The 14,911-nt window shown below is 41.9% G+C and overlaps 1 protein-coding gene across 6 annotated transcripts in view; it reads right to left on the bottom strand.

The window, feature by feature from the left end:
• Nucleotides 1–14,911, bottom strand: part of SHANK2 (SH3 and multiple ankyrin repeat domains 2) — a 354,487-nt gene that overhangs the window by 204,508 nt on the left and 135,068 nt on the right. For 5 of the 6 annotated variants that reach the window (XM_082223286.1, XM_082223288.1, XM_082223283.1 and 2 more), the window contains exon 11: nucleotides 5,717–6,026. In XM_082223286.1, coding sequence (XP_082079412.1) covers nucleotides 5,717–6,026 — 310 coding nt within the window. Of the gene's footprint in view, nucleotides 1–5,716; nucleotides 6,027–13,377; nucleotides 13,606–14,911 lie in introns of those variants that run through there. The other variant, XM_082223287.1, reaches the window with a different exon arrangement.

The raw sequence follows: 14,911 nt of genomic DNA, 5'->3' as shown, positions 1-14,911 counted from the left end.
ATATAGTAGGAGGCAACGTTATAGAAGAAAGGCAAAGCTGAAGACTAACAATAACATTCATTTATATTGAAATTTTATTTGTACCAGCTACATTATTGGCCACAATGACTTTTTTAATTCAACTCTATGCTGTGGGGGTGGGAGAGGCTTTAAATGCATACATCAATCCTAAATATATTTAACTGGGAAGAAGTTCAACTGTTTTCACTGATTTAGGGAAATTGTAAGGGCAAGTTACATATCAGAAGCAATGGTGTATAATGAAGCCCTGCCATTTCTTTTGAAAAATTAAAAGCACTTTGGGAAGTTACACTAAGATGATCAAATCTTGACTTAATAAGCAGAGATATAAAGAAGTTTATATATAAGTTTCATGCAACAGTTATCCATTTGCATGAGCAGCGAAACAAACCAGGAGGCCACAGTTAACCACATATTTGTATTATGTCCAAATCAATGAACTTCCAAACAAACCATACATTGAAAGCACACCCACACTCACACCCAAAGGGGTGATTGTAGTTTAGCCCTCACAGAGCTACAGTTCAGGTAGGTAGCCGTCTTGGTCTGACGCAGTCGAAATAAATAAAAAAATAATTGTCCAGTAGCACCAACTAAGTTTGTTCTGGGTATAAGCTTTCGTGTGCATGCACACTTCTTCAGATACACTGAAACAGAAGTTACCAGAGCCTTATATATAGTGGGAGGGAGGGGTGGGTTTTTTCTCAGGAGGGTGAAGTGTGAGCTACAATTGTCAGCACTACAATCTCCAAACTACTTTTCTCGGTATTCTTTGTGGGAGGTGCTTTAAATGTACAGTGGTACCTGGGTACTCGAACAGCTTGGCTCCCGAACAAATCAGCTCCTGAACAGCGCAAACACAGAAGTAAGTGTTCCGGTTTGCAAACGTTTTTGTTAAGTTGTGGGCGAACATATCAGACGACACAGCGATTCTTCCAAAGCAGCTCTTTATTTGTAAGCTGGAACAGAACTGAACTGAGGAGCTCAGTCAGCCTGCTTATATAGAGCTCCAGAACAAGGTAACTGTTGCAACTTTCTAAAACTATCCAATCACTGAACATCACTTTCGATCCTTCATTTGCATACAAACTATCCAATCACTGAACGTCACTTTCGATCCTTCATTTGCATAACTATCTACAGTATCCCCCTGCTGGCCCAAGATGAGAACTTCAGTACATAACAGTTTTTTGGAAGCCGAACGTCCAACGCGGCTTCCGCTTGAGTGCAGGAAGCTCCTGCAGCCAATTGGAAGCCGCACCTTGGTTTTTGAATGTTTTGGGAGACAAACAGACTCCTGGAATGGTTTAAGTTCAAGAACTAAGGTACCACTGTATGGAGCACATGAGTTTCTCATTTCAGATATAACAGGAAGCTATAGTTAACTGCTTCCAGGCTTCTTTTTCTTCAGTGACTGTGTAAGTGCAGTACAGTCATACCTCGGGATAAATGTGCTTCAAGTTAAGTATTTTCGGGTTGCACTCCACGGTGACCCGGAAGTAATGGAACGCGTTGCTTCCGGGTTTTGCAGCGCGTGCATGTGCAGACAGTCAAAATGATGTCACGCGCATGCGCGGAAGCGGCAAAACGCGACCCGAGCATGCATAGACGCACGGACGCGGGTTGCGTTCACTTCAGGATGCAAACAGGGCTCCGGAACGGATCCTATTCGCATCCCGAGGTACCACTGTACATAAAACTTGTTCATATCTCAACTTAATGTGGCCTTTGAATGGAGAAGGAACAGGCTGGGGGTGCTTAACACATTCCCCACTGGCTGTTTTTGTGCTCATTCTCTCTCAATCTCTGTTAACTTCCATGCAATTCCAGATATGTGCCTACAGATGTGGAACAACTTTGAGTGGAAAAACACAATCGGGGAAAGGCCTAAGCACCCTTATCCACTCAATCTCCACCACATCTACGCTCAAAACTGCAGCCTCCTGCTTTTCGTTCTAAAATGCTAGAGCTTCATTACATACATTTGTATGCAACCATCAATTTGCCCCCATTGAAACAGGTTACACAAAAAGATTGGGAATATGAGAGGGAGTCTTTAGGAAGCAAGGGGTCTCAGAATCTGAATTTGAAAGTGCTTAAGGCATCATAACTTTCAAACCATAACATTAGGTAAGTATACACACTGCACATTTTTAAACACTACTGAATTTAACATTTCTATCAAATTTTACATTTCTATCAAATTTTACTTATCGTAATTGTCAGTGCAATATTTTATCAGGTAATCTAACTTCCTAGATTATGCTTTGTTTCTTTTTAAAATAATAATTAAAAATGTGGGTTCCAGTACACACTTTCCTAGTGCCTGGCTTCAATTACATACTGAGAAGCAGCAGGTGTCAGTATTTGGAATATTCTAATTACATTGCCTAACAACTGGCATTTATGTGTAGTCATTATATAATGCATCTAGAGACTGAACAAATTTAGAGCAACGTTTGGGCCCATCATCCTGATAAATTATCACTGTTTCTTTGCTGTAATTATACTTGACACAGGATGCAATGTTTAAAGTGTTCACATGAATTCAATATGCAACTCACAGAGAATTCCCATTGAAAGATATAAGGTGCCTAAACAAAACATTCAACCAATGAATATTTTGCATAAGTAAATTTGTGCTTAAGTAAAGGAGTGTTCCTGGAAGATGTCTGTCTGCATATGCGAACTTTCACAGATTACGATAAAAACCGACAACCAAAAATGCAAAGAGTATTGAAAGGTGAGGTACAAATGCAGAATGAAACAATCTTGGAATTCCTGTGAGCCAGAGTGAAATGGCAAATGTGCTTGCTATAGAACGACTGGAGTGAAATAATTGATTAGAGCAGAGCACAGTGATGATACATTTAGGATTAATTGGACAGTGAATTCAAAATGGGATCCTGGATATTATCCCTGCAGTTAAGCGAGGGGATGGGGGAAGCATACTGTTGAGAGAATTAGCCACATGATATAGTTCCTGCTCGAGCAGCTGTCAACTTAACATTCGCTCTTGGCAAATTTACAAGGATGTAGTTCTGAAGCCTGATCCCAATGGCACGTGTTCTCTTCAAATGGCTTCATATACGATAGAGACTGGAACATAATGAACAATTATCCTCTTTTCATTGCAGAACATATGCACTATCTGTGTTTACGACTTCGCATTTAGGTAGAAATAATTATCTTGACTGTCAATTCTATGCAAACATATACGCAGTTGTGACATACCAGAAAAAATGCTTCATGGTGATATGCTAGTGCAACACCTGGTATGCCACATCCTAAAAAGATATTCATTAGCTCCATGGCACAAGCATGTAAGGGGAAGTGGGGATAGGTTTACTGTGGCCTGGGGATCCAGACGGCCTCTGATTATGGGCTGCAAACCCAAAATCATGAAGCAAACATTGAGGCAAACCTATTTCTCTATATGGATCCAGATTTTGAAGTATCTTTGCCTCCAAGAGCAAAGATGGCAGTGAACAAAGTGGAAGCCTCAGAGTCACTGTAGGATAATCTGTTTGGCTGTCATAATGTTCTACTGCCAGAGTCTTCATGGAGGAGAGAGAAGAGCCAGATGCAGACAATGATCCAGCAGATGACCAGGAAGAGGAAGAACTGGCAGTGACAATATAAAGTTCCTCAGTTTCCTTTGGATTCTTCCTGGGTAAACAGTACCCTATTAAGGCAGGAGCCTTCACTGTGCTCTTTTCAGTGACTGCTAAAAACATATTTGTTTAGACAAGTCTACCGAGATATGTAAAACAATGACATGTGCTTTAATCTGTTTTCCGCTTATTGTAGATTTTAATTATTTTGAGATGTTTTAAATGATTGGTTTTTTGTTTTCTGATTCATTTATTGTTCCATTCTTTTTGTAAACCACTTTGAGTGGTATGTCAATTTTATGAAATTAAATTATTAATTAAATGAATAAATATACGTGCCTGCAGCTGAACCCCTAACCATCCTCTTGATTGCCTTGTCCGCAAAATGAGGTATTTTCTTCTTAATGTCCAGCTCACTTGCTTAGCTATCTAGAGCTGTCTCACTTAGCTCAAGCATTCCCTTACTCAGTTCCTAAACCAGCTCAAGCGCCAGCTGGTCGTTCATCTGCAGGTCCTACGGTTCCTTGGCAGTATTTTCTGGACTTGGGCAGAAGAGCAAACAAAGTGTAGAAACTCACCACCAGCAGAGGGAACTATCATAATGGCAACAGCTGGGGAAATTTCAAGGCCCTAGAGCAAATGTGGGGAACTGGATCCAGCCAATGGACCAGATCCTAATGTTCCCACCCCCCAGAGGCATACAAAGGGGTGTGTGGGGCGTGCGGTCCGCCCCGGGTACCACCCTGGGGGGTGACAAAATGGCCTGCTGCTTCCCCCCCCAGCTGTAGGGTGCCCGATAGCACTTGGGTGCCATTGGTATGGGCACCGCTTGAGCGCCACCCATATGGGTGTCGTTCGTGCGCCGTCTGTATGGGGGCTGTGCGTGCACCGCCGGGCAGTTTGCCCTGCCCCTCAGCACTGGGTGCTGGAGAGGCTTCCTCTGCCATTGCCCACTCCTCTCCCCGCACCAGGCTCTCTGACAGATATGTGAGGCTGCCCACCTGTCAATCACTTTAAGTCACCATAACATTATGTGAATAATTTCCCTTTGCAGTGTGGCTTGAGATGCTCCTTTGCTCCTGCACAGTTTGATTTCAATCAGCATTCAGGTGTAATCAGCATCAGAGAGAGCTTACTAGAAACAAGGCATTTCTGGCCTCTCCTTAAACTGGATTCAATCTGAGAGGTGGAGAAAACTACAAATCCCTTGGTCCCTGGCAGGAAAGAACACTTCTGAGCATCCTGTATAGTTGGGGCTCAAAAGCCACTATTATCTCAAGAGAGCTCTCCCTCTGCCTTTTCAAGTCTTGAGTGTTCTTTGCTTTATTCAGCAGCGGGCCAGCAGTCTTCTTTAAAATACCCTGAAAATACTCAACATTTTTCTACCATTTCCCAGAAAACAAAAATAAGGTGAGTTGAGGGAAGAATCCACAGGATATTGAGTAATCTTGAAGGAGCTACATGCAGCACAATTGGTACATGCCCAGGCTTAGGGAAATGGTACCAAAGCAGCAAATCTCATTTTTAAGAGCTATCCTAGTGGCCAGAAAGGTAATTTTACAAAACTGGAAATCAGCTGCTGCATCTAACAAAATGTATCAACGCATTGGATGACTATATACAGGACTAGGCTGCAAAAGAATAAGCAGTTCTTAGTAAGAAAAAGAAAGCACAAAGAAGCTGTGCATCTCTTGTCACATGGATGCTGCCCAAATAATCTTTCTTATAAAATAAAAAGACAAAAGAACAGAAGTTTGAAAGCATCTGGCAAAATGTCCATGTGAAAGGAGTTGTCAGCAAACATCTGACACCACCTTGTTCCATTTCCCCCACCACGCTGCAGTGTCTCTGCTAACAACCACGGTAAAATTTCTTTCCTCTTTTTCTCCTTTCTTTTTTTTCTTTTCCAACTTAATTTGGGGTGATGGATTGTGGTAGGGAGAAAGAAGGAACCAAGGACAAGGAAGAGCAGGGGATGAGGAAGAGCAGGACACAACTAACTGTGCTCGCACTCTCTTTCTCTCTCTATATATATATATTCACAAAGTCAACATTTAAAAAATGGAATATTGAAAAGTCACCTAATGTGCCGGTGTTGCTGCCGCTTTGCATCTTCTCCTCCTAACCTATTTAATGATGGTGAGCGGCTTCGAGAAGATGGCGTGTAGCTCCCAACAGTTTTCACAGTTCCATTAGGATTATTCTGCATCTGTTGGAGTAGGTTAGGCGAAAGGCTACGGTGTGAAGAAGCTAAGGAAGAGGCTGACCAATCAGGAATGTTGACGTTCAGATTGTTATCACTATTCGACCGAAGCAAGACACGAGGTGCTGTCAAGGTGCTCTGGGGTCTCCGTCTTCTATTTGAGTAGGTAGGAGCCTCTCTAAATGGCACTGTATTAAGAAGGAAGAAAGAATGCAAAATGATACTTCTGATTTTAGGCACATGCATCAGACCACCCACCCGCTTCCCCCAAATCAGTACTATATACTTTCAATTCTTATTACATAAAAAAGAGACCTCTGCCTTGGCTGATTGTCTAATCAAGATGAGCACTACCATTATATTTAAGATGCAATTAAAATTAAAGATAATTTTCATAGGAAATCACCTTTTAAAAGCTAGAATTAATAAGCTCTATATTACTGAAAGTTCCATATTTTATTTCACTGTAAGAGTGCAAGATTGGAGAATGGTGTTCAGCATTGGCTGCTGGCAGTCTATGATTTATGAACGGTAAGCAACTATTAGCTTTCACCAACAAATGTGGACAGTCTCATTAAAAAAGAAAGAAAAGAAACGGAATGGCTCTTAGTATGGTATGGGCAAAAATGGGTTTTTTAATACTAGAATTAGAACTTCTTTTCCTTCCTTCCTTTCTACTCTGTAGCATAATTTTATAGATTTGCATTACCCTAAACATGTGAAAACTACAAAAAAGCGACTTTTTCCAGGGCAATAGCTCCAAAAGGCAATCATATACAAATTAACTCCCATTATTCCCCAAATCATGCAAAATCTCTCTAGGCCAGCACCAGTAAACAACTGAAAGGATAATCTGGTAAGCACTGAGCATAAACCTTACAATGCGGATTTGGATTTCTAGAATAGGCAGTAAAAGGCTTAACACGGTTTCTGTTACTTCACTCTTGTTCCTTTACACAGCACAGCTTAACACTTGGTTCATGAGCGAGGGGCGCTTTTTGACAGTTACCCAACTTCTTAGCAATCTCAGCCCTGAGGCATTTCCAAATAGTATAACTGGCCCTGGAGGTCACCACACCCCTTTTAACTGGTTTGGGAGACTGCAAGCCACACAGCTTCTACTTCTCCTGGCTCAAACTCAACCCTCCAATCGACTCCTGTCTGTGAACTCTCCCAAGACACTCAACTTCTAAGCTATGAGGCTCCTTCCTCTAGCTATAGATATTCTCCTCAGAGTGGATGTTAAACTCAAATTTGAACCAACTGTCTCAGACAAACGTATCCTAATGCCCATCTCCCATCTTGAATGCAGTCCTAATGCCCATCTCCCATCTTGAATGCAGTCCCCCTAGCCAAACACTCCCTCAGAAACGGCTCCTTTTATTCTCCGTCCTTCTCAAAGTTCTGCTCTGCCCCCCTCTGGCTAGCTGTCTTGGTAGCCAATCAGAGAGAGGCTCCAGCCCTCTGGTAGAATTCTGAGGGACTGCATCACCAGATTCTGGTCTGGCTCCGCTGTCTGTCTCACACCCTACCCCCAGCCCTCAAGGCACCAGTTTAAGCCAGGCTTTGGGAAGGAGGTGTGAGGCTCTGGCAAGGTCCTAGAGCCCTCCTATCTCCTCCTCCAAGCTTACTTTGGACAAGTGCCACTCGCACTGCCTAAATCTACCTCTACCTCTCGCATAACACCAAACCATAGTATAAAAGGTAAAGGGAGCCCTGACCATTAGGTCCAGTCGTGGCCGACTCTGGGGTTGTGGCACTCATCTCGCTTTATTGGCTGAGTGAGCCGGCGTACAGCTCTGGGTCATGTGGCCAGCAAGACTAAGCCGCTTCTGGCGATCCAGAGCAGTGCACGGAAACACCGTTTACCTTCTCGCCGGAGCAGTACCTATTTATCTACTTGCACTTTGGCGTGCTTTTGAACTGCTAGGTTGGCAGGAGCAGGGACAGAGCAACGGGAGCTCACCCTGTCGCGGGGATTCGAACCGTCGACCTTGTGATCAGCAAGTCCTAGGCTCTGTGGTTTAACCCACAGCGCCACCCACGTCCCAAAAACCATAGTATAGCAGTGCACTAAAACCAAGGTTGCAAACTAGCAGAGCAATGTGACTTTCTGATGGTGGATCTCTGAACAAATGTCAAAGTACCAAGGGACTGTGCAGTCAGGTACAATAAAGAGGATGGAGGTTAACAGGGAACATGAGCTCACCCACAAAACCAGTAGTTTGCAGGAAACCAGTGGGCTGAGCTTAGGCAGACCACCTTCAGTTCCCAACCAACGATCTCCAGGTAATAACAATGGTTTAGTTTACAGGAAGCATTCTTGAGATTATCTTTGTGTGAGCGCTTAGCAAAAGTGTTAAATAAATTTGAAATGGGGCAAAGCCAAGTAGCCAGTTCACACATAGGAGCCTCATGATGGGGAGCTTCAAGAAAACAGTCATTTCACTTACCCAGCATGCCACTTTATGTTTCCCTTCTTGATGTGACTTTAAGACATAGTATAGGCATGAGTACATGCTGGGAATATTCCTCCCCCTCCCCGTCATATGATGACTGATCAGATCTTTATGCCACAGTGATCATGGATAGTTATCCTTCAGCGCTGAAGCTATGGTATTTATGCTTTTGAACTACTACGTTATTGAGATGAAGCATTCCAGACTATACAGACGCCTCCTGAAGTGGGTGAAGCTGGAAACCTCAGCAGGACTTTTCATTTGCTTGTTTTTCAGCAAGACTAGGCAAAATTAATTTGCATAAGGCTGTTGAGACTATCAGCCTGACTTTTCATCCCCAGAATGGCAGATTATCAAACTTGCTGGTTGATGCCAATATGCCCTATGCCCCAAAAGCTTTCCCATCAGGCAAGGGTTCTCACCTCTTTTGTAAGTACAAAATTGGATTTTATGCTGCTCTTGGAATTAAGAGTTTGTTACCCAAGATGCTGCTTAAAGGTTATGTAAATCTGTGGCCCTCTTTAACACAAGCCACAGTGTTTATGCATTTCCGTCTGTTTATCCACAACACTTGGTGGAGGTTTTTTAAATTTGTTTCAGTTACTGTCACTAAATTATCAGAATATGGCCTGTAAAATTCATACAGTACACTAAGTTTTAAAAATCAAAATATTCCCCACCAAATCACAGATTATCTCTATGCAAGGTTGTTTACTGAGAACGGAAAGGTTTTACAGAACTGTAGCTGAAGCTGCTCATTCAGAGGTTTTGGATGCTGCAACTGAAGCAGAATCCTAAATTTGGGAAGTGGGGCAGAGTTATACAGCAATTCTGTACTTGGTGCTAAACTCTGCTAATCCCTACTACTGCTATCAGGAAGGGTACAAGGCTAAACAGGCACAGTGTGGAATGGAATGGGGTGAGTGGGAATCTGAAGCAAGCAGCTGGAATGATAGCTGTTGCACTAGGACTGAGTTTTGGACCAAAGACTGCTATAGGGAGAGTCATTCTCTTACTCCAAGGGTCGGGTCATCACCAGTATGACCACCAGTAACTCCTATAGCACCTGTGAAAGGTCTTAGTGAATACCCCTTCAAAAATCCTTAATCTTCCTGTACAGTTGCTGTTTACACTGGCTCCCACATTGAGCTCCCTCCACTTATATACTATAACTGGATGCCAGGATTTGACGTTTGCCCTCCCATTGGTTCCAAACAAAAGGAAGGTGTGAAAAGCTTATCTCTATGAGCAAGTGTAGCGATGGCTGAGATAGGTACCTTTTCCCCAATTGAGAAGGGAATTCACCTACCATTTTGTGGTCCTGCTCCTTTTCCTGTTCTTTTAGATTTGGCAGCCATTATGCCCTGCCCCATAGCAGCCATTTTGTGACTGGCATCCATAGCACCTTCTCAAAATTCCAAACTTGACCATTCTTGGTCAAAAAGGGCTCCTGCTTTCTACCATTACTGGAATCCCAGCACTTGATCCTGTGAGGCATTTACTATTAAATAATAGTAAATCCAGTTTATATTCCCTACATTTAGAATACACAGTTGCAGTGTAAAGGTAAAGGGAAAGGGAAAGGACCCCTGACAGTTAAGTCCAGTCGCAGACGACTCTGGGGCTGCAGCGCTCATCTTGCTTTACAGGCCGAGGGAGGCGTTTGTCTGCAGAGGCTTTTTTTCAGGTCATGTGGCCAGCATGACTAAGCCGTTTCTGGTGCAATGGAACACCGAAACCAGAGCAGTGCACGGAAACGCCATTTACCTTCCCACCAGAGCGGTACCTATTTATCTACTTGCACTTTTTTCGCATGCTTTCAAACTGCTAGGTTGGCAGGAACTGGGACCAAGCAATGGGAGATCACCCCGTCGCGGGGATTTGAACTGCCGACTTTCTGATCGGCAAGCCCAAGAGGCTCAGAGGTTTAGACCACAGCACCACCCGCGTCCTAATAAAAATAAAAGAATAAGAAACTTGTGAAGGGGGAAATCCCATGAATATGTAGCTAGTCTTATTATGTCTCTGACTACTACTACAATTCCTCTTCCCCACTCTGAAAATGCCCCACGTTCAGACGCTTCTCGCTACTGGGAGGTGTTGAGCTATGTATTGTTTGAGAAAATAATTTTAACCATTTTTATATATCCACGAGCAAAAGAGCCCACGAGGCCTATGCATGTATGTTTCTATAGATAGATAGCTAAATATCAATGCACACAGTCATTAAGAAACCCTGATGCAACATCACATGAATCGTTTATTTAAAAGGTATCCTGTTGCTTCACTGGGACTTGCATGTGACACAATGACTTGAAGATTCAGCAAACCTAAAATGACCTATATCACGTTGCAGCAAAATCAAAATGATACCATAATAGTTTCACTTATAGGCAGTCAAAAAAGGATGAAAGATATTAACAAATACTTTTAGTTTTTTTTATATTAAGGTCTTCCCAGAACCTGACACCAGAGACCTGCAAGCAATTAAAATGACTATTTATTTGCTCCTGTGTTTGCATTCTCACAGAAACAATATGAGCTGGACAGAAATAGCCTCCACAAGCTCTACTAAATATCCCTCAAGAGGGACATTGTGCAATTGGGGTTCCTGGAGCCCATGTGCAATTCTTCTCTCTCCACTCTCCAACAGCAGATCAACATTGCAAGAAATTTCCAAGCGGGTCCAGTTACTGCACTGCCACCTGTTACACCAGGGGTCAAGAGCCCTCCAGATGGTGCTGGATTCCATCATCCCTGATCATTGGTCATATGGCTAAGACTGAGGTGGTGGAAGTCCAACAAGATCTGGAGGGTCATAGGCTGCCACCTATGTTAGGACAAAATGATCGTTGCTCTGATGAACTTCATTGAAAAGCCTCCCCAAGCAGCAGTGATGGGTGCATAAATCTGATGTAGAAGAAGAAGAAGAGTTTGGATTTGATATCCCGCCTTTCACTCCCCTTCAGGAGTCTCAAAGCGGCTAACATTCTCCTTTCCCTTCCTCCCCCACAACAAACACTCTGTGAGGTGAGTGGGGCTGAGAGACTTCACAGAAGTGTGACTGGCCCAAGGTCACCCAGCAGCTGCATGTGGAGGAGCGGAGACACGAACCCGGTTTCCCAGATTACGTGACTACCGCTCTTAACCACTACACCACACATTGCCGGAATTTGTGTATGCACTAAGTCTTAACTGCATGAAGAAATAGGTTTACAAGAGTGGACTTCTGCTGGATAAGAACAAGCAGGTACAATTCATACCCCATGGAAATCAGTGTCAACTTTCCCATTGAATCGATAATGCTGGAATGCATTTACCAGCTAGAACTGAGTTACCAAAATTAAATTTAGAGCGTGTGGTTTTCCCCTCATACTTCAAAATGAATGCTAATATTTCACATGTATTTTAAATGAGGAAAATACTATTTTAAGGTATTCAAAAAAACAAACAAACCACAAATGTGTTTTACGGGGATGAGACGAGTGAATTACAATCAGTATTGCTACTTTGCTTCCCTCTGAACAGTTTAAAAAGATCTAATTTTAACAATTTAGCCAGTCAACTCATGTTTTGATTTTAACAAAACATGATGTTTGCTGATGTAAATGTAATGTATCCCTGCTTGTAAGTGTGTAGGCCTACCAAGCCGAAAGGTAGGGTATATATTTATATATAAAAACTAAAAACTACATGGCTCAAAAATTGTAACACTTAGGCCAAAACTGAGGTTAAGGAAAACATGTTGGTTCCATAATGCATGTTCATGTACATTATAAAACACACACCCTTCACTGTACTTTTTATTGCCCTACTGGTCACCCATTTAAATACACGTGGTCCCTTTGAACAATATATATTTCTTTACATAACTAAATGCGTTACGTTACACGAGGTTTCAAACGCCGTATCTAGGTAAAGGCCCTTGGAATTTATATCACCAAAATACCAAAAATATTACTGATAACAACATTTCAAATCTGTGTGGTACAATACTTACCCTATAAACATTAATTCTGCCTTACAAAGCATTTAACTCAGAGTGCTGGTATTTAATTTTATTCTGTCAGACCGAAATCAATGGAAGGATCTTAGCTTAAGCAGAGAGCAAATGAAAAAGAAAATCACATTTCTCCAAGCACTTCAATAAAACATGCTTGTAGGCAGTATAGTGTATCTGTCTCTGTTTGGGACTCACAGATTTCAGGAGAAACAGAGCCAGACCAAAGTGATTTCTACATTTTACACAACCTCTTTCCTCTTATCAGATGGTAAGTGTAAGGGGCTTTAAATAATGAGTTGACTTCTACTTGATGTTAACAAAGCATTGATTTGAAGACCAGCTTTTAATTAGTGACTTTTTTATTAGAAGATGCAAATGCCAGGAATGTAATATGGATAATTAGTGACATAAACAACCAACTCCAACTATGCAAGTGCTTTCTCACCTTTTCCCTATATCAGTTTGCATGCTGCAAGTGGGTAGATACATTTGATACGATTCATGTTTCGTTTACAATAACTAATGTAATTGTATCCCACCTCCCAAAAAATCCCCTTTTCTATCGAAACAGAAAGTACATGTTTTAAGCTCTCCTGGATAGATTTCCATATACTGTATATATTCATTTATTTAATAAAATATAATTATACAGCAAAGCTTTCAGGTGAAAAGATGCAAGAACCAGCAGCATGCTTCAAAGTACCACCCCGTATGAATTAAAAACACACGTTGTTTCATAATCTACTGGAATGTTTTCATCAAACTGCATACATCTGAAGTAAACACTCATGAGCATTCATTAGTAATATAAACCTAAGAAATCTCTTCTCCTTACTCAAATACAGAGCTTTTCCCCTGTGAAAGGAACACAAGGCTTCTCTGATATAAACTAAAATGAACAAAGTCACACCCCGCTCTTACAATGAGTTGTCTAAAAGGACAACCCAACATAAAGGAATTCTGGAAAAGATACGGAAAGAACTTAGAATAATTATACAGTAACTAAGCAGATCATATTAAGCATGCAGAAGAAAATAGCAGTCCTCCAGCATCAAGTGCTTTGCGTTCAGTGCTTACCTTCTTTCTTTGTTAAGGCATTTAACAAAGACTTCATTTTCCTTTTTACTTTAGCAGCAATCCCCTCATTATATAACCTTTGCTGAGATGAAAAGGAATAAAAGCTACCCAGTTTCTATGTGTTTTAACTGCCTGCAACCTGACATAAGCAGCAGGTTACTGGGCACTGTATAACTACAAGCATAGCTGGGCATGCAGTACCCAGCGTTCTGGTGACAAAGCCCACCCCACATTCTGTCTGTCAGCTGTGAGCCAACTGTGCTTAGACTGGTGCTGCTCAAAAAACCTTGCTATCTTTCATAGTATTAGTCATGTGAACACCATCGACACAGAGCCTTTCAAACATTCTCCTGCTTTTGTAATTGAGACGTTTATGTGTAGGAGAACAGGGATGACTGAGGCAAGGAGAAGCAGGGCAGGCCGAGTGGGGTCAAAATTAACATTTGGAGAAGGGGGAGGAGGAGGGAGAGGAATCATTCATCTTATCTCATGGCAGCATTACACAGGCTAAAGGGGAAGTCTTGGAAGAGGCGGGAACTCGTGGAGCTGAATCTCAGCATTTATACCTAAAATGCTTTTCAGTACTTATACGCCGGCTTCCAGAATTGCCTTCTAGACTCTGTTGGTTCATCCCTGCTGGTATATAATTAACTGCTTCCAAGTTTCACACCCTACCTAAACATCGGGGGAAAACTGACAGTCACGTTTTGTTTTGTTTTTAAAGTACAATTGCTTCTTACCCTTACCCACTTTATGGAAATTATATTCAACTAAAATGTAGACTTTCCATACTTCCACCGTAAGAATGGAAACCTTACAATTTCACACAGCTACTTAAAAATATGCTTTATTATTAGAATTACCACAGCTTTTGAAAAGCGTTGTTTGGTGGCTTTTATACGCACCTGTGCAAAAGCTCCTAACAGCCCTATCCTAGAAATACTTATCTGAAATACCAGTGATGTTAGGAAAGAATGTGTCTCTTTATGTTTATAGAATATTAGAAGTAGCACACTGCATTTAAGAAATCACAAAACGGAGGCAGAATTATATCAAAAGGTGTGAAAATTTCTGAAGTATCATGCACAGCAGTGGTTCCCAATTAGCCAATTACTGAGGACTCCCTCTTTTTCAAAAGCCAAGCCATGGACCCCCTACTTGTGAAAATTTTGATAACTCTATGGTAGTTACCTCTGCAAAGCAATTTTTTGAACAAAACATTGGGTAGCCCCTAATAAGCAAATGATTTTAGGTATACTAAAAACAGACCATAAAATGTGTGAAATTACCATGCATAAATGACAAAAAATTAGTCGGGGGGAGGCAAGGGATGAGGCCAAAGACCCACTGGGTGCATTTCGCGGACCCCAGGGGTCCACGGAACCCTAATTGGAAACCGTTCATGTACAGAATCTGTGGTCTGGTAGCATTTGCCCTAAACTTAAATAAATGGATACATTTACTAAGAATAGTTCCTCGTTCCACTGCAACAGTATTTGCCTGCTGTTGGCAAGGTATCTGCTTTTAAAAGTGT

Source organism: Podarcis vaucheri (genome assembly GCF_965113315.1).
Source record: "Podarcis vaucheri genome assembly, chromosome: 1".
Classification (NCBI taxonomy): domain Eukaryota; kingdom Metazoa; phylum Chordata; class Lepidosauria; order Squamata; family Lacertidae; genus Podarcis; species Podarcis vaucheri.
The sequence above is the reverse complement of the archived record's forward strand: the minus strand, read 5'-3'. Positions and strand labels throughout refer to the sequence as shown.